Genomic DNA, 25,743 nt, shown 5'->3' on the forward strand with positions numbered 1-25,743 from the left:
TGACCTTATATGCTCACATCTACCTCGGAGATGTCAGTATGATTATGAAAATATTGCATGGCAAAGAGCAAAGCACTGAAAATATTAAGGGAGCAAAAGGCTTACATACGCTAACAAAACATTGCTACGCATTATATACAAATGCGTGACAAGAATATGTCAAGTCCTTTTCGCAATCCTTGGAATGATTTCTCATTCAACAATAATCTGAAGACATATTACTATTACACGCAACCAAACAAAGCTAAACCTATACCCTATATATATATATATACATGTAACAAAAACATTAATCCGTGTACATTTCGCATATAGTTGTATAATGTCACATGAATAATGAATAAAAAAGTATGATTATATGAGTACTGCATAACATATAGCTTTCATCGCTAATTGATTTTATCTAAATCAGACACCAGAGAAGAATAACAAAAAGAAAATATGATATTTTCTTTACGCGAACATACGAGAGATACAAAGGATTAAACTTTATGTGAAATCCGTGTGCCAAATAAAATGCTTGCATGTATTTATCCTATAAGACGGTTTTGAACAGTTGAACACTTTAGAGTCGAAGAAGTCGGACAAAAGAATCTGAAACAAGATTACTACCTATACCACAAAATTCCATTGCACTCATGACTTGTGGTTTACAGTGTCATCACAAAGGGGCGGGGGCATCGGGGGACTTCCCTCTCCCTCCCCCGTCACTCTCAAGAAAATTTGAACATAAAAAATGTAGAATGACTTGTAAATAGCAGAGATATGCTGACATAAACATCATAATCAGACAGTAAAATGCTTGAAAATACCATCTTCCGATCTTCAAAAAAATTTTCTCACATTTCATCTTTAGTGTACGCCCCGCCACCTCCCCACACCCCACTTAAAAAATCCTGTGCCACCACTGGTCTTTTCCCAAATGGCTAGGTTCCTAACCCACGTACAGAAGACGATTGGGAGAATCAGTTCCCACATCGAATATCGCGCCCTCAGTTGTATCTTCCATGAGTTTCGTTTTCAGGTCAGCAGGGGACAGTTCTTCGGCGTTACCAAGAGCAATAGCTGCTGCGCCTATTTCAGGAAAGAAAAAGTTAAAAAAAATAATTAAAATGCAAAGTTCACCAAACTATCAACTAAAGCTGAAACATGTTGATGCTTATCAATATGTATTAGTAAAATTATTTAGTATAACGTAAATATTCATGCTAGAAAGAATACCTTGTCACTCAGTGTGTTCAAACGGTTTATTGCCATTTCGTCCACTGCCATTTTGTCCACTACCCACATGGTCTAATATCATTTCGTCTACCATCAGTTGGTCCACTATCCACATGGTCCAATTACCATTTCGTCCAATCACCATTTCGTCTAATAGCCATTTCGTCTAATAGCCATTTCGTCTATTATCATTTGGTCTAATAGCCATTTGGTCTAATGGTATTTTTTTGCCAATTGGTCCAATAGCCACTTTGTCCACTATCATTACGTCTATTCCCATTTGGTCTAATAGCCAAATGGTCTAAAGGCAAATGGTCTAATAACCAATTGGTCTACTTTCATTTCGTCCATGTTCCATTTGGTCTTACTGCATTTGGTCTACTATCACTTGGTCTAAACTCATTTCGGCTAACAATCATTTGGTCTAATTGCCATTTGGTCTAATAGCCAATATGTCCAATTGCCATTTTGGCTAATCACCATTTCGTCTAATATTCATTTCGTCTAATACGCATACTGGTCTACTATGCTGCACTAGCGCCCTATACGACCCGAGTCGACTCTATTCGCGATTGTGGGCCTAATTAATTACCAATTCTCTTCAACTTCTTGATTTATTTTATCACTGTTGACTAGTGTTGTTCGTCATTGATTACTTTGCATTATGGAAGTGTTTTCCACCCAAAGGGGGAAGCAATGTGTGTCTTATCGAGGTTATACATACACGATACGGGCGAGGAAAAACATCATTTTTCATGTCAGAATATCACAAATTTCGACCAGCGCTCGCATTGTTTATTTAGATGTGTATTATGTACAAATTTACAAAAAGTGATTAAAGTGCCCCGTTTTGAGGTCTGAATATAGGAAAATTTCAGCTCGCACTGTGATGTTGCATTTACAAAAGTAAAATATGTATCTTCAAGAATTCCTAAACGCAGTCCTTAAAACGCCCCTGTTTCATGTCAGTATATGGAAAATTCTCAGCTCGCGCTGCGCGCTTGCAATCCTCGCATTAGTTATTAATCTAGAGAAATGTTCAGGATTTCAAACAGTGTCAAGACTTACGATTTTATGTGTAAAATAATAGTGGGCCTACATGAAATAAAATGTTTATAAAAAAAAAAAGATCAGCTCGCGCAAGCAAAAAAAAAACACGGAAAAAAACCCTCTTCGATCCGCAGACAGGGGAATATATAAATGAATGAACATTTTTCGAGCAACAGCCCCCCCCCCCTGCCCCCATTAGCAAAAGCTAGATCTGCAAAAGGGATGTGTTATAATTATACCCGGCAGGCCTATATACTCGCGACCAAAAATCTACTCTAGTGATTTCAATACCCCCCTTCCTGTAAACTCCTGGATCCGCGCCTACGTAGTAGTAATTATTTTAATTATGTATATTATTTCTATTATGATTATCCTTATTATTATCATTTTTGTTACTATTAGTAATATGATCATCATAATTATTATTAGTAGAAGTACTTTTGAATTTTATTATAATTATTAATATTATTATTTATTAGTATCATTATGATGATTATCATTCTTATTATTATATCCATTAATTGCTACAGCATGAGTATATCACAAACATTATACTCATCGTTATTGTCAATACTACTAGGCCTACATTTATTTTAGGCGCAGGCGGGCTTCTAGCGACGGGAAACGAACAAAAAGGGAGAGGATAGTACAGGGAAAGAAGATAGGACAGATCGGGAAGAGCTCTTTTTTGGGGGGTGGGGGGTATATTGATCAATAATATTTCTTTAAAAGGCTATATTGTCTTTCATCTGTTTATCGTATTTTGATATCGGAATACAATATTCTCCTTTCTTTTTTTTTAATAAAAATTGAGCGACAAATTAAAATAAAAGGACCCTTTTCCATTTTCCCCATCTTAGTTCCCCCTTTTATATGGGTGTGTGTGCGTGTGTGTGTGCGTTTTAGGGGGGGGGGTGGGGGTGCCTGAATTGCTGTACCCACTGAATCGACCCTTGCGATAGTAGTTATCATCATAGTTTTTAGGGTTTTTTAAAAACTAATATCATCAATAATTTCAAGGTATTAAAGTCATTTCGCTCCCCTCCTCGGATAACGCAAATTATTTGTATTAGACGAAATGGCTATTGGACCGAATGGCTATTAGACTAAATGGCTATTGGACGATTTGGGAATTGGACGAAATGGTTAGTAGACGATTTGGTTGGTAGACGAACTGATTATTGGACCTAATGGTTGATGGACGAAATGACTATTAGACGAAATGGCAATTGGACGAGTTGATAAGTAGACGATGTGGATATTGGACCAACTGAAATTAGCCAACATGGCTATTGGACCAAATGAACGGTGGACGAACTGGTTAATGGACGATTTGGCATTAGACTAAATGGATTTAGACGAAATGGTTGGTAGACGAAATGGTTGTAGACGAATTGGCTATAGACTAACTGGCTATTAGACTAAATGGCTATTAGACGAAATGGTGATTGGACGAAATGGGTGGTAGACGAAATGTTGATGGACGAAATGGCATTAGACGAAATGAATGTAGACCATGTGGTGAGTGGACGGGATGGCAGTAGACGAATTGGCAATTTACCGTTCAAACATGTCGTCTGGTGGGTGTTTCATGAAAGTTGTCAAAATTGACGTAGTGCCTTTTCACACGTTAATTTTGAATCATCACTGTAATAATAATTGCAATTTGTCTTTAGAGTCAGCGGATCTTTCACACGCTCACTCGAAAACTGATTTGAATGGAATGGAACTCACCTCCGGAGTAGAATTTGATTTCGTGATTGGCGTTCGTGATTCTAATCATGTTTTAGTTGGTTTCACACGTGCTAAAAGTCGCCATTAGCCTTATTTTTCACTGGAATCATCATTCAAATTACGATATTTTTTTACGTGTGAGCTGGTAAAAGGGTGGTAAATTATCAGTGCTGACTATTTCACTGAAATCACCGTTTTTTGATTGGCTGAGAAGCCATGGCCTCTGTCTGTTACTATGGTAACTCTCAGACAAAGACAACTTGTCAGTGCTGACAAATTTCATGAAACGGTCCCTATGTCTCAAAATGTGATTCACAAGGTTGAGATGCTCGAGTGTGGATATAATTTCACATTGTAACAGGGCAAGTCTTTTCGATGTGTTCATATAGTGGACTACGTGAGAATATGATTAACACTGTTAAAATGCTCGAATTTTTCGTTGTGTGAATGTGATTATTACAAAATTGTGCTCCACACTATATGAGACACACTGTGGAAATGATGGTATCATTTTTAATGTATTAAGTGATTTGATACAAATACAGTAGGCCTATGAGAAAATAAATGCCCATGTTGAAGCACATTGGGGGCCTATGGTTCAGTCAATTCATACATGACATTAACCTCTTTTTTATCAAACGGTGTGGCTATATTTCAGAAATGGTATGCATTTCCATTATAAAACTAGGGAGTGTACGGTCTAGATTGGGTTACGCGACTACCATGACCCGACCGCGATTATCGGAACAAGTCTCTTTCAGCATGGACCTATTACAAATGATTTCAGCAGGCTTACCTGCTACATGAGGACACGCCATCGATGTTCCACTTATTGTCAGTGTGTACTCTTTACCGCTTATTGATGCACTTGGGATATTGACACCAGGAGCAAACAGGTCAACACAACTCCCATAATTGGAGAAATAAGCCCTACGATCGTTGATACCTGTAGCGCCGACGGTTATCGCCTGAAACGGATGAAAGATCGTTGGTTTACAACACGGTGACGCATTCAGCAGATTAAGGCTTACACATTGCGATCAAGGTTATGCACACGAAATTGAATCAAATATAGTTAAAAATGCCTAAAAGATTGGGAAATCTCTGCAGTAATGCATCAACAAATTAGTGTAAGAGTAGGATTTTCAAATCCCCAACATGGAAAGGAATAGTAACTGTATTACTTATCATGCTTGTAGTCACAGGTTTGACACAAATAGCTTCATTCATGTGACAATACCAAATCAGTTGTTCATTTTTCTTATGACATCTCGAAAGCAATCACATTGATATTATTTACAATAATGATAGCTGGATTAGATAGATACATGGTTTATTAATCATGTTAATAAAAAAAATCAAGACATCATCGCGGCTAAGGCCGAATTGCGATGTACATGATGTATTCACAAGGTAATAATGACACACACAAATTGTTAAAACAATAACATTGATAACTACAAAAACAATAATATCAAGCCCTTTTTGCCTGAGGATACAAAAGAGCGTTGCTATTACTATCCCAGTGTTAGCTGCGCTGCCCACTATAACGGGTACCCATAGTCACCCCCACCTAGGTTGAGTGCAGCCCAATGCGGGTAAATTCATTGCTGAAGGAAAACACGCCATGGCTTGGAATCGAACCTCACGTCCCTCAGATTGAGAGACGAGAGTCGTAATCACCAGACCACAGCGCCCCCACTAATATTTTTCCCAGAACAGAATTGAAAGTGAATTAAAATTAGATTTATTCAAGGCTATTTTAGTGCATGTATGGAGACTGTCTGGTGAATAGAATACTTGGCTTTGATAAGAAACCAGTCATCTTTCCTTGCATACCATATAAAAAAAAATATATATGAAAAAACTGTTCCCCGAAATGAATTTACTAAAACACACAAACAAAGTACATGGAAACCCCATTAGAAGACAATTTCGCACAACCACCTTTTTACAATTGATTGCATAAATTTAACAGTATAATATACGGATGATGATGAAATCATGCAAAGCAGCAACAAACCTCTGCGACTCTAGCGGGAGAGTATAAACAGGAATCATTGTTGGAGTTACCAGCAGCAACAACTGTGGGTACGCTAGCATTGATCATCCCTCTGACGGCCTCATCTAATGCCGGTTGGGCCAGGCCTCCCAGAGACATCGAAGCTATGGCCGGCTGCACGGCGTAACGCGCTACAAAATCACAACCTGAAAATAGAACAGGTGTATTTGGCCTTTAACTGGTCCTTACAGAAAAGATCGGCCCTAGATTAAACAGGAGCCGCGGATTCATGTAGCTGATGCTGTTTTGAAAATACATTCAAATCTTTCTTTTATTCAATCTTTACATTTAAAGGGGTAGTCAAGGCTGAAAGTATTTATAGTAGAGTAGAATTAACTGAGCAGAATGCCGAAAATTTCATCAAAAAAATGAATATTCATTATAGGTAGGCTGATGTCACATCCCAACTTGTTCTTTTATATTTTATTATATGAAATTAGGTTTATTCAATTTTTACTCCAAGGACTAGAAAAATCGGATTGACAACTGATTAAGTGCATTAGATATTCATTGCTGCAACTTATTTCATTATAGGGAGACATATTATTCACACAAGTATGAAAAAATGAAAAAAAAATGATTTTATGATAACATAAGAAAACAGAAAGTGGAGATGTGACATCATCAACCCACCTAATGAATATTCATGACGACTGGTTTCACAAAATATTGCTAAGCTTTAAACTTCAATAACTTTATTATTTGTTATCCGATTTTGATGACATTTTACACATTTTGCTCAGTGAATTCTATTTTATGTATTAAGATATGAATATTTTCAGCCCGGACCATCTCTTTAACGCTTTTAATTTATCATGATGTTTCAAAGTCCACATTCAGGGAAAATGCATGCTCCCCAAATAAAGTATTAGTTATTTACAAACTGTGAAACAATTGAAAGATGTTAGATGATTTACGTGTGTACATCTCTATTTGCGTGGTAATAAATTCGTTTCGATTTTAATGATTTTGCCTCACCTGCAACGACATCAGAAGTTGAACCGTCTCCCTGGCAACCAAGAACACGTACTCCGAAGAGATTAACACCCGGAGCAACTCCAAATATCTCGCCTCCTACGGTACCAGCGCAGTGGGTCCCATGACCATTGCAGTCTACACCCTACACACACAGACAGATAATGCAATGTTATCAAAATTCTAAATAGACAGTATGCCTATGGATGGTATTGATGATAGAAATAACAACATCGATGATTATAACATAAAAAAACTTGAATGATAGAAGCAACCAAGAACAAAATAATATGCAGTAAAGTAATAAAATAAACACGAGGAGACGATTAGGAAAATTGGGGAATTTATGGAAGCTTAAAAGTGCCACCCAGATGTTGAGATAACTATCTTGGGACGTCGACATCTTGCAAGCGAAAAGACCAGATAACGAGATCCCGGATCTCATCATGTCCACATCTTTCAGAATAGATGATCAGATGACAAGATCCCGGATCTCATCATGTCGACATCTTTTAGAAGAGATGATTAGATGACATGATCATGGATCAAAGATCTTGTCTTCTGATCATCTCTTCTAAAAAATGTCGACATGATGAGATCCGGAATCTTGTCATCTGATCATCTCTTCTAAAAGATGTCGACATGATGAGATCCGGGATCTTGTCATCTGATCATCTCTTCTAAAAGATGTAGACATAAGATCCGGGATCTTGTCATCTGATCATCTCTTCTAAAAGATGTAGACATGATGAGTTACGAAATCATGACATCTGATCATCTCTTCCACTGGATGTGACATGACGAGATCCAAGATCTTGTCATCTGATCATCTCTTCTAAAAGATGTCGACATGATAAGATCCGGGATCTTGTCATCTGATCATCTCTTCTAAAAGATGTCGACATGATAAGATCCGGGATCTTGTCATCTGATCATCTCTTCTAAAAGATGTCGACATGATAAGATCCGGGATCTTGTCATCTGATCATCTCTTCTAAAAGATGACGACATGATGAGATCCGGGATCTCGTCATCTGATCTTTTGCTATCATGATGTCGACTTCCCAAGATGATTATCTCAACATCTCGGTGGCAATTTTAAGCTTCCATAGGAAATACAACTCAATAGCGATAATTATGAAAAGTTGAGGTCAAATGATCGGGGGGGGGGATGTATCCCCGTGTATTCCTGCCTAACTAGTTTTGGTTTGCTCGTTGGCGATATGCTAGGCAATAGCTTTGAAAGAGGTGTACAGAGTATTATGTACCTTGCGTGATAGGATCGGGAGTTGTTTACAGTGTTATTAAAGTAGAGGACAAAATGTTGCCAATACTTCATTTTCGATCTTTGGCTGATCGGCGTAGTCATGGTAGTGGTTGGATTTATTTGTAAATTATAGAACTTCTTTGTCAATGTAATGACAACTCACTTTCGTTTGCCGGGAGATAATGTTTTCATCATCATGAATTTCCTTCACTATCAAAAGTGAGCTCAATACACAAATAAGTTACGCTTCGTAAGGAACATATTCGGTTAAACATTATTTATCATACATACATAAGCACCAGTTCCAACTGCGTCAAAAGCAATTTTTGCCCGATCTCCAAAGAACGTGCTCTGTGGATAGATTCCTGTATCGATAACATAAACACTGACGCCAGAACCGTCCCCTGCAAAGTGAACGAGTAACGAATAACCGAGAGCATGGATTATCTTTCTTATTCTCGCTATAATAGCCGACATCATTTATATGAAAGTGCCATTATTTCGCAGAACAGGGTAAACAAGCAGTAAGGATATAAAACAAATGACCTTAAATAAAGACAAAAGTCACATTCCGTCACCATTGCTATCTGGAAGTTCCCTAATCTCCAGCGTTGGAGATCACCAAAATACCTGAACACGCACATGACTTGCATGACGGAAGTGCCGTGGCGCCTGTCGCCTTGTAATCGGAGGGTCGTGTGTTCGAATCCCAGCGTTAATCCACTATTCACCCACAGGTGTAGGGTGCGAAGGCCTATCAATTGAGTTTGGAAGCTCTTGTTGAAAGTGTATACATTGTATGTGGCAAGCCAGGATCCGTCAAGGGTAATAAATTAAGCGCTATAGGCTATCGAACAACTTACATGTACGACTGGTCCGCGATCCGATTTTGGAACAAATCTCATATTTTGCTCTTTTTCTGAAAATTTGAATAAAAAATATATCTCTTTGTTTGAGGTTCAAATTAGCTGTAAGAATACTAATAAAGCAATTTTGGATGACTGCAATTATTCATTTTTGGTTTCAAATCGTAGCCAATCGTATGACGTCATTACGATTAGATATTCAATTCGCTTTTGTTCTAAGGATTGTAGTATTGTCACAGAGTTTAAAAGGAGTATTTCTACGATAAATGATTTAGAATTTTACACAGTATGGTGTTCCATGTCTCAGTATTAGATCAAATTTTATTACGTGTTGTTCCAATATCGGGTCCCAGACCAATCCTGTAGGTATGCTGTGGTCTTAAGGGATATCGTAACGATGTACGAAGCGCTATATAAAATCAGAATATTATTATTAGTAGTATTAGTAGTAATGATATATGCAGTATATTAGTAGTAGTAGTAGTATTAGTAGTAGTAGTAGTAGAAGTGGTAGAAATAGTAGTAGTAGTAGTAGTAGTAGTAGTAGTAGTAGTAGTAGTAGAAGTAGAAGCAGTAGTAGAAGCAGTAGTAGTAGTAGCAGTAGTAGTAGTACTAATATAATAGTAGTAGTAGTAGAAGTAGTCGTATTCGTAGTAGTAGAAGTAGTCGTAGTAGTAGTAGTAATAATAATAATGAAACGTTTTTGTATAACGCAAAATACATAAGCAAAGTTGCATGTCTCTAAGCGCTTTGTAGTAGTAGTAGTAGAAGTAGTAGTAGTAGTAGTAGTAGTAGAAGTAGTAGCAGTATTAGAACAGTAGTAGTAATAGAAAAAACGCCTACCAGTGAAACTGTATTCTCCAGTAAGAGGTAGGTTCCGTTGGTTGACACGGTCTAAACCCCACTGAGCTACGGTAGAAGCACTGACTCTGCCATCTTGCGATATATACTTGATTTCATGACGATAAAGAAGCTGAATTTGGTGTTTCAAAATGAAAGCCAGTATTATATTATTCATTGAACTGAAAAGGGGTTACTTTCATGCGGTTGTCATCATAAGTTAAGCGATGACTGTCTCCTTCTTTCGTGAATTACCAAATATTCTTTTTGAATAAAAATATTATTTCACTTCCTGGTTTGAATTGTTATTTATTGCGATAATTGTGTCGATGCTATATACGAATCACTTCTTTATGCATATTTTTTTATATGCGTGTTACAATCATGTGTGTTCTATTCCTCAATGCAGGAATGAAGTTTAAAACATTATTACTGATATCCTGTTTAGAATATACATATATTTTCAAAAATAAAAAATGGTATAAAAAGAACATCTAAGCATGTTACTCGCTACTGAAAGAAAAATCTTGGATGGTAGCAGAAACATGCTATAGTTTATAATTATTATTATTAGTGGTAGTAATTGTTGTTTTATCATTATTATCAATTTTATTATTAGTTTCTTGATAATAATATCACTAATATCATTATTATTCATAATACGAAACTGGTACGCATTAGCGACAGTTTACGCACAGAATTAAATAAGACGTTCACATTTATGAATGAGGCTTATCAATAGAACATTATAAGTTTAATATGGTAAGCACTAACTAGATACCAATTCTGCAGCCCGAGCTCATGAATTATTCATATCTCTGTACGTAAAGTCCCACACTTTTATCACACAGTTACCGTATCAACAGTACTGTATTGTCAGATCATCTTTCAGGTCCAAATTGTTGATGAAACGTTGAAAATGGGGGGAAAAAGCATGCAGGCTAGGCACGCGCATTCGTCGACGGACCTTAGTATGAATATTCATGAGAAGTTATTGGATTGGTGCCCCTATAGTGTTAACCATTAAACATTTGCAAGTCCTGAAAGTAGCAAGGAGTTGGCAAAATGGCTTTAGAGGTTGGGAGCTATCTGCTTACCTTTTCGAGAGCTCTCTGTGATAGTTTTGCTGAGAAGCCGTTAATGGCTTTAGTGTAGGTGTGTTTGATACGGGAGTCTCGGAAGATTCCAGAACGATCTGTCAGGATGAGATTCTTGATGGGCACCACGTCGTAGCCAGACTATTAAAATAAAACAAATAATGTCATCCGAACATGTCTAAAGAACGATGAAAAATTATCATCAAAATACATTTGAAAGTATGAATTCTGAAGTTCACACGGTAAAAAAAATATCGTAATTTAAATGATGATCCAGTTAAAAGTAAGGCTCAGGGCATATTTTTTCGCACGTGTGAAATCAAACCAGAATCGCGAACGCTATTCACAATCACGAATTCAAATTCTACTCCGGAGATGAATTCCAGTTAAAGGAAACCAAAATACAAGAAGAAAATCTATCTTATCAGAAAGAATAAAATGAGAGGAGCAATCTAAAACTTGTTTTATCAAAATCGTTATAGAATAAGCGAGTTATGAAAGTTTGAAAGCTTTTGTTGTACTTTCTATGGAGATCCTCAAATTGGCAACGTGCTTCAAAATTGCTGATTTCGTGGACAACTCTCCATTTGTTTTGTACACAAATGTACAGATTTTCCTCATTATCTTTCAAATAAGCCTGTTCATGGTTGTAAACTGCGCACAAGCAGTGAAAGGTCATTTGAGATAAACCATAAACAGATGAAGGTGGTTTTCAAATTCACTGACATAGGCATTTGTGATTTGATGATTATTCACGTATTCCTTTTAAAATATTCTTTCCATCACATCAAAGCTGAAGAGTAACAAAGTATTCTCAATCCCTGGTATTTGACAATAGCCTAAACAATAGTCAAAATGTGCCAAGAGCAGACAATTAACAAACAGATTTAAAAAACTTTACCCTTGATGTACTATTCTAGTCACCTGGGGCCCGTTGCATGGTTAAAATTGAAAACAAAGGTTAGTCTGATTTCTGCCATTGACTTTAACCATAGGCGGCGGAAGCGGGGGGGGGGGGAGCGTGTCCCCCCTAAATTTGAGGAGGGGGGTACGGTCCCCCCTAAATTTGTTGTTGATGACCTTTTTTTTTTTTTTTGCTTGTCAATTTATTTTCCTACGTCCCCCCTAAAATCTTTGGGTTGAGAACCTTTTTTTTTTGCTTGTCAAAGTTTTTTGGGGGGTTGTCCCCTCCTAAAAGTTTTGGCTTCCGCCGCCAATGACTTTAACACAGGGCAAAAACTCCGGTAAAAAACAGCCTGAGCTTTCTCAGGTAAAAAGTTTTATGTAACGGACCCAAGGTCTATACAATGCCTTTCATTCTAATGCTTTGCCGGGAAAACTTACGCAACATCTTCAATTGAAAATGTTAGTGCTCATCCAAATGAAAAATCGCGAAGGTCATTTGAGAAAGGTTGTATTGATCATCAGCTAACCGTGAACTGGCTTATCGCATTTCGCCTCATTCTGAGCACAACATATTTCATGGGAAAATATAATTTATACCACATAATTATGTCAAGGTCAGGAGGAAATTATGTGAAATATCTCAAATAAAGGGGAAAATCTGAAAATTTGTCAAAGCAAATGGAGAGTTGTCCAAAAAATTAGTCATTTTGAAGCACGTTTGCCAATTTGAGGATCCCCATAGAAAGTACAACAAAAGTTTTCAAACGTCCATAACTCGCTTATTCTATAACTGATTTTGATAATTAAAACAAGTTTTAAATTCTTCCTCTCATTTTACTGTTTCCAATAAGATTACTTCTCTTCTTGGGTTTTGGTTTCCTTTAAGTTTCACTCAAATTACGGTACGAATTTGTCCGTGTGAAAGGTCCGATGACGAATTGCAATCATCATTATACAATGACGATTCAAGATTCACGTGTGAAAAGGCCCTGGATTTTATTAGCTTTCGTGATTATGATCACGTTTTAGTTTAATATCACACGTGCTAAAAAATCGTCATTAGCCTCGTTTTTTCACTGGAATCATCAAAATTGCGATTTTTACCGGGTGAAAAGGGTCGGTTTGTTGCAGATAATGGGAATCCACACATGACAAGATAGAACACATGCAATTCCTTTTCACAAAAAAAAATCCTATACAGATGTGTTGATCAGGTTGACTTTTCTACTTTATCGCATTTTGTCTGTGGAACCTTTAATAGAATGTCTAGACTAGTTTTCTTTCACTGATTCAGATTGTGTTTTCAAATGTATCCAATTAATCTATGAATACCGAGAGGATTCTAAAACCATAGCATGACGACACGAGACAACAGGGGAGAACATTCCTAATGAGTGTTTACGAACATGACGAGGTCACGTGATCTCCCTCAAATGATACCAATGTTTGGAAGAATAACACAGAACAACAAGAGATGTAAACGCATGTCCCTGTGAAGCGGGGTGCTGGGGCTGGGTGTTAATGTGCCTTGTCCCCCCCCCCTCATTGGCAGCACTCCTTGCAAATCTGGTAGGTATGCTAAATTGCAGAAATGTAACCAAAATTACTATCATCTTGTATTGAAAACGGGTCGTGTGGTCAAGTGGTTAGAGCATCGGACTCATAATCGCAAGGTTGTGAGTTCGAATCCCAACTCTGCCATTGTCTCCACTTTCATAAAAAGGCCCGAGAATGATTTCTGTCGTCTAAAACGTCAGCCATTATGACTGATTGTTTCATAGGTAATTGTTTATATACCAGCCTGGCTTTTACCAGCAAAATGCTGTCCTGCCGAGTTCCTACTAGTCCTTCGCCAGGACTGTTCTACTTTTCAGTTATGTTGTTAATCAATAACACAATCTTCGACCTCTACGCCCGAAAAGAAAACAGCCGCACGATTTCTTCCCATCATCACATCATTTGATTTGATTTGATTTGACTTTATTTTACATATTTCACAAGTACAAACAAAATTTGAAAACAACATCAGAAAACTCATGAGAATACAAATCAGACAAGGCATAACAATGAATTCAAATTAAAGAGAATAGCGATTTGGAATTAAAGACAAATAAGAGGAGTGAAATATGAGGGAACCTGCATAAAAAAGCAAGGCTTGTTAAGTCTGCAGGATCCAGGAAAAAATTCGGTCTTAATGAGGAGAGGACAGGTAAGAAATTGATTATAACAAAGTAATGCCAAAATGTGACGATTGTGTAAGGAATACAAAAAAGTAATAAAATATATAAGTAAAAAAGAGTCCGCCACTCTATCACTATTATTAATTACTCATTACTCAGCCAGAGCGTATTAACAAAGTACATGAATATAAAAGTTTACAAAGGGAAATTATAAGAATTGATAAGCATCGCTTTTAATTTACGTTTGAATATATTAAGTGAGGTACTCTGTACCATATCATGGGGAAGATCGTTCCAAAACCTGGGCCCTTCAAATGCGATTGTTCTTTGAGCAAGGAGAGTGCGAGTACGCGGAAGGTGATAGGAGTCACTTAGCCGGGTGGGATATGTGTGGATTAGGTTGTTCCTTTGAAACATAGAAACAAATGTATCAGGCAATTCACCTCTTGAAAGCTGAAACATAAATATACCAACTTGAAATGCATATATATCAGAAATTTTGAGTACTTTATTTTGGAAAAATAATTGGTTTGTATGGGAATAAAAACCAACTTGATTAACCACTCTAATTGCTCGTTTTTGTATCGTGAATATTTTATCAATTAAGGTTGTATTGCAATTACCCCAGGCCAATATTCCATAATTCATATGGGATAGAACAAGTGTAGAATATAATGTTTTTAAAATGTGATCAGGAAAAAAATATTTTAGTTTATTCAAAATGCCAGTGTTACGAGAAGATAACTTACATATATAATCAATTTGACATTTCCATGATAATTCATGATCAATGTAAAGACCGAGAAATTTGGTGGAATTTACTTGTTGCAAATTAACATTGTTTATAATTACATGGTCCGGCAAAGAATTCAAAGAGTTACTGAAAAGCATAACATTTGTTTTGTTTACATTGAGTGACAACTTATTTGCTTGAATCCATGTCTGAACAGACCGCAATTCCCTATTCAAAATGGTAAGTAGTAAATTAGGGTTACGGTGTGACAAAAAAAGGTTCGAGTCATCCGCGAAAAGAATAAATGATAGGTCATTTGATGAATTATTAAAATCATTAATATACAACAAGAAAAGCAGTGGGCCTAGGAGTGATCCTTGCGGTACACCGCAAGAAATAGTTTTCATTTGAGATTTATGGCCTTCTATTGAAACAAATTGTTTTCTGTTAGTTAGGTAACTCGTGAACCATTCCAAGGCCTTTCCACGCACACCATAATGTGATAACTTGTAAAGCAAAATATCATGATTGATCGTGTCAAAGGCCTTGGAAAGGTCCAGGAATACACCAACTGTGTGCAGAGAATTATCAATAGCATTTGCCACTTTGTGAATAAAAGAAAGTAAGGCGTGTACAGTGGAATGTTTTTTTCTAAAACCGAATTGGGAATCGCATAATATATGATTATCAGATAAGAAATTTATCAAACGAGAATATATTAATCTTTCAAGAATTTTAGACAGGGAAGTAAGGAGTGAAATTGGACGATAGTTGCTGACAATCCGTTTATCGCCTTTTTTAAACACTGGAACAACCTTGGCTACTTTCATATTTTGAGGAACCAGACCAGTTACCAAAGATTGGTTGAATATAAAAGTCAAGGGAGTTAAAATTTCATTAATGACACGTGAAGGGCATGAAAGAGGGGATAGCGCGATCACTGGGGAAGGCGCGCAGGGGATGGAGAATGAAGCGAACGGAGAGAAATAACAAGTACACCGACGTCTAGAATCTAGACTAAGTTCCTACGGAAAACCACGGAACAACAAAAGAGATGCAAAAGCATGTCCCTAGGAATCGGGATGCGGGCGTTACGTGCCTTGCTCTCCATTGACAGCACCCCCTGGAAATCTGATAAGTATGCTAAATTGCAGAAAGGTAACCAAAATTACTATCACTTTGTATCAAAAACCCAGGTTTTTTTGCTTTTCAAAGTTAAACCCACACCCCTGTTTAAATAAAATCGTTCCCTGGAAGCTTGGTGAGAGAGGATATTCTCACGGTTAATGTTTGGAAAATATTTCCTGGCAAAACGGTGTAATTGAACTTATAGCGATAGAAGCAGATAAATTATGGCGAAAAAGGTTTGAGAAAAACTTGACAAAACACTCAGGAATCCTTGAATTCCCTTCGTGTAAGATAATTGTATTCCAGTTTATCATTGCGATGTCACTCTTATCTCCGGAATCCACTCATCAGTGCCTATACGGGAAGCAGATTCAGAGTCCATTAAAAAAAATATTTTTTTTTTGCAAAAAGAATGAACACGACGAATACATTACGTTCCACTAATCAATCGTACGGTTGTTCCATTCATATTCTTCCTAAAGCCAGTCTAAAATGTAAGGTAAATTATTGTAAATTATGTTTTGTGTATGATCTAGCCTAGCTTCCTGTCTTAACTTACGAATTAACTATCAAAAAGCCTGCAAGAGATCGTGAATATAAGTATTTAATGTGAATTTTTGAGATGTTTCACCTTTACAAAGAACTTACTATGCTAATATTTTTTGTTTTATCGAATCCTAACATAAAACCAAAATAATTCGGGCACAATTTTCAGTCCACATGCCAGTGGGGGGACACAGCCAGCCTGTGGCCATCCTCCACCTTGCGAGTAGTGTAGTCAATATTTTAATGTCAATATGACGTTCATACACAAGTGTGCCCCTTTTGAATGTTTAAAACAATATTTGAGTGGGAATATGTCGTTTATACACAAGTGATTTTTTTTTGTTTTTTGCTTGTTATTTTCTTCGAGGGAAAATGTGCCCCCCCCTCCCCCTCCTTTGAAAATCCTGTATATGCCCCTGCCATTATATGCAGAAGCCAAATCAGGGGCCTAGGAGTGATTTTAATAGAGGAGTGCTGGTAAGCAAACAGAACGGAACAAAAGGGTTTTCACTCCAAAATGAAGGTAACTTTGATTTTTTTTTTTTTAATGACAATCATAACAATAGCTCTCATACACGTCATTTGAAAGAGATTTGGGTCAAATCTACAGACATATTAGGATACCGACCTAACGTTTGGAGGTTTAATGATGTATGACACACGTAGCACCTCCAAAATAATAATGGGGGAGGGGGTGATTCAGCACCCCAAAACAGCAAACACTGTGGTGTTAACCGGTGTACATAGATGACCACACCAGTTATTTTACACCTGTGTTAAATTGGTGTTAGTTTTACACCTATAGGTGTTATTACAACACCTTTGGTTTTTGCATTTACACTCTTTGGTGTTGTGTTATGTTCAATCTTTAGGGTGTAATTTTAACACCTCAGGGAGTGGTCCTCTATTAACACCAATTGGTGTCAGATTTAACACCACAGTTTTTACAGTGAAGCACCCCTGCTCCCAGGGCCATGTTCCAATTTAAACCCATGTTTTAGAAAGAGAATAGTATTAAACCACAAGGGCCATTGGAGTGTTTTTCAGGGGATCCGATGTAATTTGACAATAATAAAAGCTTTCACTAGAAATTTTTTGTCCCCAAAAATTCGACAAGCAAAAAAAAAAGGTTTCACTACAAAATGTAGTAATCTTGGTCCAGATAATAATAAAAAAAGAAAGAGCTGTCTACAAAATTTTGTTATTTTGGTTACATTCCTCTCTCCTTCGAGGAATCAGGGGGCGATTGCACGAAAGGATCTTTGCAAGAACCGTCGTTCGTGTCGCCCATTTATTATGATGCGCCATGAGAAACGCATTTTAAATAAATTACCTACAAACATATTTATTCATCCGCTAAAGTGAACAAAATCTTTGTTTATAAAATGTGATATATCATGAAATTGTACACAAATTTATTTTAATGGTAGCTAACAAATTTTATTCGTTTATCATACATTTCAGAAATATCCCGCTTACAGCGCATCATAAAAGATGGGCGACTCGAAAGACGGTCCTTTGAAAGACCCTTTCGTGCAATTGACCCCATACCAGGGGGCAAAGACCTTATAATATATTACTAGACCGAAAGCTGCGCGCGCGTTCAGCACAAAACAAATCAGATTAGACTCCGCCTACCGCGATCATTTGAAGACAAAAATAAGCCCCCATTGACATTCATGAGCGTAAATATATTCATATTCCGGCCTTGTCATTGGCTAAGAGCGTCATTAATACGCGATTTCCCCGATTCTTTGCCATCGATACTAGTGGTATCGTGTTACAGAAATAATTATTCATTTGACCGCATTACGTCATCTAATTTATTCATTCTGAAACTTTTCTTTCCACACAAAAATGGACCTACGAACACTCCGGTGAGTACGTATAAATTGATATAACCACATGAATTCAGTGGACTATTTACAAATTTCACACTGTATTTTGTGATCTTAGGTTATTTCTCTACCAAATTAGAGAGTTTACTATCATTCTTCTGTTAAAGGAAAGCAGAATTTGGTCTTTGAAATTGAAGTTAGATTGTCATCGTCGCCCAGTGCAGCCTGTATGTTGCTTGCAGTGTTGCGGTTATGCCACTGTGTTAACCACATGTATTTTGTACGGGCTCCTAGCCGATTGGGCATCGAGAGAATTTCGGGCCGGTTTGGTTCACCTCCAATTAACAAGGACCAACCCACGATTGATTAAAGCAAGAAGAATGAAGCTTCTTTTTGTACACTGTAACGTTAGATCTAGAGGGAGATCTGCATCTATCTTCAGTAGATCGAAACCCAGTCAGGAATAAACTGTGAAGTGGAGTGTGGATGAAGATATATTGCCTGTCATTGTGTCAATCCTCACTTTCAGTTTCAGATATCAAATTTATTTTGCATAACTTCAGGCTTCTTCATTTAGCCCCCACCCATTTTAACTTATTGTTATTTATAAATAGGGTCTATAGTTAGACTCCTAGACCAAAAGCTTCAGTCTCTCTATTTTGGTTGTTCCGCTGAACTGTGTTGGCTCACTCACGAATAGTAAAAAAAATGTCAGAAATTGTTGAATAAATCCCCAGAAACGACGGTTATTCCTGTAGGCCTAGGCCCTATACGAAATAATATGCTGCTCTGCATGCATGTTTGTCTTATTATCAATAGGCTAGATCTAGGACCTAGATCTAGATAGGCCTAACGTTAGATCTAATTTCTAACTTGGTTAACAGAGGATCTAGGCCTAGTGTTACTGTTGCTTCTTATTATTAATATTATTTTAGACTTAGATCTAGGCCTACGGTACTTCACTTTTATTCATCGATGCTTTCTAATTCTAGGCCAACCTAATTCAAATCGAGTCATCTAAATTATACTTTCCCAACCCGCGACACTTACCCAAGGCCCAGGGCTTATGATCTAGGTCTGTAATTTAGGCCTAGATCTAGGTCTGGGCCTAAACGACTCCATTTACATGTACGAGTATGCCTGTCAGTGTCAGTGGACCAAGGACTAGATCTAATCTTGGTCAATAATGGCAATGAAGTTTAAACTTTTAGCCAGGAATAAAACGACTTCAAATCCATATAGGCCTAGATCTCAGTTTAGAACCAAAGCTTTACTTTCTAGGTCTAGATAGATCGAGAGTCCATCGTTACTATCTAGATCTAGACCTACGAGTAATTTAGATACGCGAATGCTGTTGCACAGCTCTGAGTCTTGGACTAGATCTATACTTTCTTACAAATAGATCTAGACCTAGTGCATGAGATGAAATTATGTTAAAGTCAAATGAAATAAGATTCGGAAATAAAAAGATGCAGATGTTTCTTTTTTGGGGGGAGGGCAGACATTTGAAAAAATTTAGAGAAACCTAAAATTCAGAAAGCGAGGGCCAGAAGTAACCAATATTTACCTATGGCCGTTTTGTGCATTTTCTAAAATAAAATTGAAGGATGTCATGCAATTCTTTTTTTGATGAAGGTTTTCACATTTCATCTCTTACCCAAATCCCTCCCCTTTACATACGGCCATGAAAAATATCACTTCTTATTATTGTACTCTCTTTTCTTTCACAAACAGGTTGAGTTTGAAGAAAAAGAAAAAAAGGTTGAGTTTGAAGAAAAAGAAAAAAAGGTTGAGTTTGAAGAAAAAGAAAAACAGGTTGAGTTTGATGGACAAGAAAAACAGTATAGAGGTCTACCTATATGGTTCAAGATGATGATCATAAGTGCCTGCATCATTTTTCAGATTCTCATCCAGGTATAAAAGTTAAACTAACCCATTCAAAATTACAGATACATTACATGCATTGAATGTTAACCATGTTTACATTAAATAAAAATAACCTGAGCCACAAAGAGGTAGGATCTGTACGGAACATACACTTCTTAAATATACAGGCTCTCGAGTCTAAAGTAGAACCAATGTCAAAAGTTATGTACTTTGGGCAAATTTATAAAATTAGGACATGTCCTTGATCTACTAGTAATTAAATTGCCTTTTTATTTCCTATTTGTTTATAAACAAAGCAATATTTATTTTTCATGAGTTATATTTTATAAAACTAATTTTATTCATTCTTTAGTGTGATATTCATATTTCATATTTGTAGATTTACTATTTTTTTTTGGTTTTACATTTTGTCTAATAGGATGATGCAATTTGACAATTTCCATGGAGGTGATTGATGATGATAAATAATTGGTGAAGTAGGCCTAATAGAACAGTGCCTGGACCACAGAGAGAAATACAAACTACAGCAGTTATATGAGTGAGTGAGTTAGTTAGTGATTATTTTTGATAATGGAGGTTGTTCACATTTTTTTGGCAACAAATAGACCTGCCTTTGAAAAACCCATTTCAATTTTGTTTCTAGATTATAGTTAGTGTCGTTTTTAATTACAGATCAAAATATTCTGTGCAACAAAACATATCAACTTTAATTCTGACTATTCATATAATTTACATATGTTAATTTATATATTCATATTTACAAGAAATCTCTGTCATTTTTTCGAAGAGTACATGTAGTTAGAATGGAGAGTGGTATGTAAACTGCAGAGAACATGTTTAAGTGATATGCTTTATAGAAGTACAACTTTATAATTAGAAGTAAGATTTCCTATGGTATGTGTTGAAGAAACATATATACCTATGCATAGTCTCACTTTTCTTAAAACATTTTTTTATAAATCATGACAATTTAATTGATTTTCTTTCTCTATTTTTTCAATCTGCAGGACTGGTGTAACAGATGTTTTCATTCAAGAAATCCAGCTATTCAACATTGAAGACTTAGGAACCACGTGATGAAGATGGAAAAGGTTTTTTTTTCCAAGTCCAATTAAAAAAAATTATCACAACCCAAATTCATGACGTATGAAATTTCTTATTGATTTTCATTAAAATTGGTTGCAAAAAGAAAAGCTATAAACATACAAATAGGAGCAGCGGATTGAAGTTGCTTGAAAGTGGGGGGGGGGGGGCACAGGGAAAATGCTGTTTTATGTGAAATTTTTAAAAAGTTGCGAGCAAGCAAAATTTTGACATTTTAAAAACAAATATCCAATTTTGTGATAGATTTCGATTTTAGGGGGGTCCACCTGAATTTATCCACCTAAATCTTAGAAGGGACCACAAAAATTTCCAGCAAAAAAAAAGGTTGTCAACCACAATTTTAGGGGGGCACAACAATTTTAAAGGGGGGGGGTCTACCTGAATTTAGGGGGGACGCAGGAAAAAAATTGACGAGCAAAAAAAAAAGATTCTCAACAAAAAATTTAGGAGGGGGGACAGGTCCCCCTATCCCACCGCTTCCACCGCCTATGGGCAAGAGTCCTTCAAGCCCCCCCCCCCTCCATCTGTACGAACCTGCTTATATACCCCACTCACATGAATTATTAAACTTAATGCACACAGGATTTCCTTCAGAAGTATATTATAGAAATGAAAATATTGTTTTCTTGTTTCAAAGGGCACTCCTCATGGTGACCATAAAACAGATCCTTCTCAAGTGAAAGGGGCACAGAACAAATTCTTTAGAAGCGCTCTTCTTGGGTAAAAGGGGGCAGTGATTCAAGAAAGGGCACTTTCAAGAAGGCGAGGGGGCACTTTGTATTACATGAAACGGGCTCTCAGATGGAAGGGCACAGAACACGTGGGGGGCATTTTTGGGTGAAAAATTGCATATAAGGAAGAGCACTAATTGGTATTACCTAAAACAGGTTCTCATCAGGTGAAAGGTACACGTTCGTGAGGGGGCATTTTCTTGCATAAAAAGGCACTTTTCAGTGCTTCAAAAAGTAGGGGAATTGTCCCCCCCCCCCAGCATACAAAAACATATTTATTTTGGTTCAAACTATTAACATACGCTTAAGAAAAAGGTAAAGCTTAATCCTTTGATAATGTGATTTTTTTCTGGATAATTAATAAAATTCACCACTAACCAGAAAATTCCTTCATGTCTTTCATTTGTGTTCATATAGTATTTGTACCGAGCTAAAATGAAAGGGATTTGGAATTGGCAAAATTCAAAGTGAGACGGAGATCGAGAGAGGGAAAGAGTGATGAGAAGTGGGTTGAAAAGAGATGAGAAAGAAATGGAGGGGCACATAATTATGAAGAGATAATTTAGAGGGGGTGGTGAGAGAGCTGGTGTTGGAAGTAGGAACAAAAGGGGTGGAAGAGAAATAAGACAAAACCAGGAGACAGATAACAAGTGGGAAAATAAGAAGGAAATATATGAAAAGTTAAGTTGCAAAAGGGGCTAGGGCCACTCCAAGAAAATCATTTTTTTTTATTCTCCCATATTGCAATATTCTTATGCGAAAATGAATTTTCATGATACCCTACCATTAGAAATTCAAAATTGGGTATAAAAGAAATCTACTTATCTTCATATTTTTTTAAGATATTTTTTTCCAGAAAAATTATGAATGGACCTAACCCCTTTTAAAAAAGTGAATTTTCTTTTTTTAGTTCACTTTTTTATGGGAATTTCAACTTTTTTATGGTATCATCTTATAGAGCTACTAAAAATCAAGACATAAAAATCAAATTTGATTAAAAATGGACCTAACCCCTTTTAAAAGTGAGCTCTTCATATGTAGGAGAAGGGCGGCACAAAAGAACATGAGTGGGAAAATGATTAAATGGAAAAAAAAAACAGAGTAAGAAATGCTGGAGAATAAAGGGGACAGGCCCCAGTTTATCATGCTCAATATGTTAACATATTGAGCATGATAAACTGGGGCCCGTTTCATCATGAGTTACAAGTATGGTAACTACGAATACCAATCATAATCAAGGTTCCCACGGTTATCACAATAATAGCGATGTTTAAATAGCTCAGTGTAATTCATTATGAAACGGACGCCAGAAGAAAGCAGGCACGGGGATCCATGAAGATTTTTTTTTTTTTTTACTTCTCCAAATTAAATTTGTAACAAGAAATGACTCTTTTAGTGGTGAAAGTTATTTTTTCAGTATTCATACTCAACCAGTGAAAATGAATACCATCATTGTAATAACCATGATTTGCCCCCACCCCACCTCCACCTTTTTACCTAATCGCGACTTGATCTACTCTTCATCTTCCCTTTTAGAATTAGCATAGGCCTATATAAGACGCAATACAAACATTGTTTTGTTTTTAAGTGATATCGCTTGTGATATCGATACTTTATAAAGCGCAACGTATCGTCTCAGATTTGCGCTTGCTTGATTCGCTGAATCCTTCGCGTCACGAGCGCGTAACAAAATGAATACATTAATAAATTTGCCAAGTTGACCTTTGTCATTGCGCTGGTGTGCGTATTGTCTAATACACGTACAAAACCACAGTTGACGAGGGAGCATCGTACGAAATTAATATTAATGGGGGCTTATTTTAGCTTCTAATGGATTAAACAAAATGGCGGTAGCTTCGGGGCCCCATACCAGGGGGTGCTGCCTATAAGGGGAGTAACACGCGCATCCCCAGCATCTCTGCTTCCCAGGGTCTGGTAAAGAACTGCATGGTATTGCAATGAATATGTTCTTACCTTCAATACAACGATGTAGTGGTCGTTAATTGGTTCTTCAACCTTGTAGAATGTTGCATTATGGGCCAAACTGGTCGCCAGAAAGGCAGTCAAAATCATCAAAACCAACATTTTTGTTCGAAATCAACCTCTCGCCTCTTTGCCAAAGTTTAACTGTCCTTCAGGATACAGATGCGATACACCGGGTTCTGCTATTAACGGCAAACAGCTTCACGCATTGGAGCCAATACGAGTGGTGAATTCGTGCGCAAGATGGTTTAAATATACATTTATGCTACCACAACATACTGAACCCGCCCCTCATCCTCTGCACCTCTTTTCGGTTAACTTAATTTTCGTCAAGGTATACACACACAGCTATTTCCCCTCTCGAGTGCCTCATAACTGAAGTCACAGGAAGAGAATAAAAGAACAGCCGTTGAATACGTATCAACCATGTGTAGAAAAATTATTCTATAGCTATTCATCAATTTTGATGCAAATATTTGCCAGCACAACGATTTATCCGCCTATTGTTCACATATTGAATACCACATCTGTTTCTTCATGGATAGGTTACTGTCTTTCTTCAGTGTCACTGGTTTGTGAAAATCGGAGGTCGATTTGTGAAATAATCAGTTTACCCATTAATCATAACACTGTTTAATTTAAAAAGTCGACAGGAGTTGCCAATATCCAATATGTTTCCATGAAATAATGTGTTTATTCGAATCAATGACACATGCTCCGGCGACGGTTGCTCCGATGACAAATGCTCCCCAAAATGCGACATTTGCTCCGCGACATTTGCTCCTCGACATTTGCTCCGCCGACATTTGCTCCGCCGACAATTGCTCCGCCGACAGTTGCTCCGCCGACAGTTGCTCCGCCGACAGTTGCTCCACCGACAGTTACTCCGCCGACAGTTTCTCCACCGAGCAATTTAATTAGGAATGTTAAAAATATATAAAATAATGTTAATGACCATACAGCTCTGGAGAAGAAGCGTTGTTAGTTTTACAAAAAAAAACAATAATTTTTCGGTGTATGGCATTTTCGGCGCAGGTATTATCAGCGGAGCATTTGTCCCTCCATTCGGAGCAAATTTCGGCGGAGCAACTGTCCCTACATGCGGAGAAAATATAGGCGGAGCAATTGTCGGCGGAGCAACTGTCGGCGGAGCAACTGTCGGCGGAGCAACTGTCGGCGGAGCAACTGTCGGCGGAGCAACAGTCGGCGGAGCAAATGTCGGCGGAGCAAATGTCGAGGAGCTAATGTCGAGGAGCAAATGTCGCATTTTGGGGAGCATTTGTCACCGGAGCAATCGTCGCCGGAGCATGTGTCGGGTAACCATTTATTCACGCACATTAAGGATTAAGTGCTCTTTTAATCTTCGAAAGTTTATTGTACTTTCGAAGATTAATAGAACTGTATAGTGATGACATATTTTGACATCAAATTTAATGCAAGGAGAGTAAGGATAGTGCAGAAAGTACTAACTAAAGTTTGGTTGTGAATTAAACGAAAATGGACTAAATTTTATTTTCATTTTCTTTTCAGTGCAAGGGTGAGGAAAGAAAAAAAGAGCTTAACGGCGCGTTTGTTCCTATTAGGTATGCCGCCCC

General features: G+C 37.2%; 1 protein-coding gene across 1 annotated transcript; it reads right to left on the reverse strand.

Annotated features, from left to right (window-relative positions):
* Window positions 1-506: 506 nt before the first annotated feature.
* Window positions 507-24,479, reverse strand: LOC121426550 (aqualysin-1-like). The gene is made up of 8 exons (XM_041622896.1): window positions 24,140-24,479; window positions 11,113-11,253; window positions 10,019-10,148; window positions 8,601-8,713; window positions 7,046-7,187; window positions 6,029-6,213; window positions 4,802-4,973; window positions 507-1,074 (listed from the first exon to the last, which is right to left on the reverse strand). Exons 1-8 carry the CDS (start codon window positions 24,248-24,250, stop codon window positions 935-937), a joined length of 1,134 nt encoding a protein of 377 aa, XP_041478830.1. The 5' UTR covers window positions 24,251-24,479; the 3' UTR covers window positions 507-934.
* Between the last annotated feature and the right edge of the window lie 1,264 nt (window positions 24,480-25,743).

This window comes from Lytechinus variegatus, chromosome 13, assembly GCF_018143015.1.
Source record: "Lytechinus variegatus isolate NC3 chromosome 13, Lvar_3.0, whole genome shotgun sequence".
Classification (NCBI taxonomy): Eukaryota; Metazoa; Echinodermata; class Echinoidea; order Temnopleuroida; family Toxopneustidae; genus Lytechinus; species Lytechinus variegatus.

Excerpts from the sequence above, each read along its gene's own strand:
- LOC121426550 (XM_041622896.1), bottom strand. The coding sequence starts at position 24,250 with ATGTTGGTTTTGATGATTTTGACTGCCTTTCTGGCGACCAGTTTGGCC. Across the intron at positions 10,149-11,112 it reads CACAGAGAGCTCTCGAAAAG|CTTCTTTATCGTCATGAAAT; the intron begins GTAAGCAGATAG and ends CACCAAATTCAG. Across the intron at positions 4,974-6,028 it reads CTCCCGCTAGAGTCGCAGAG|GCGATAACCGTCGGCGCTAC; the intron begins GTTTGTTGCTGC and ends CATCCGTTTCAG.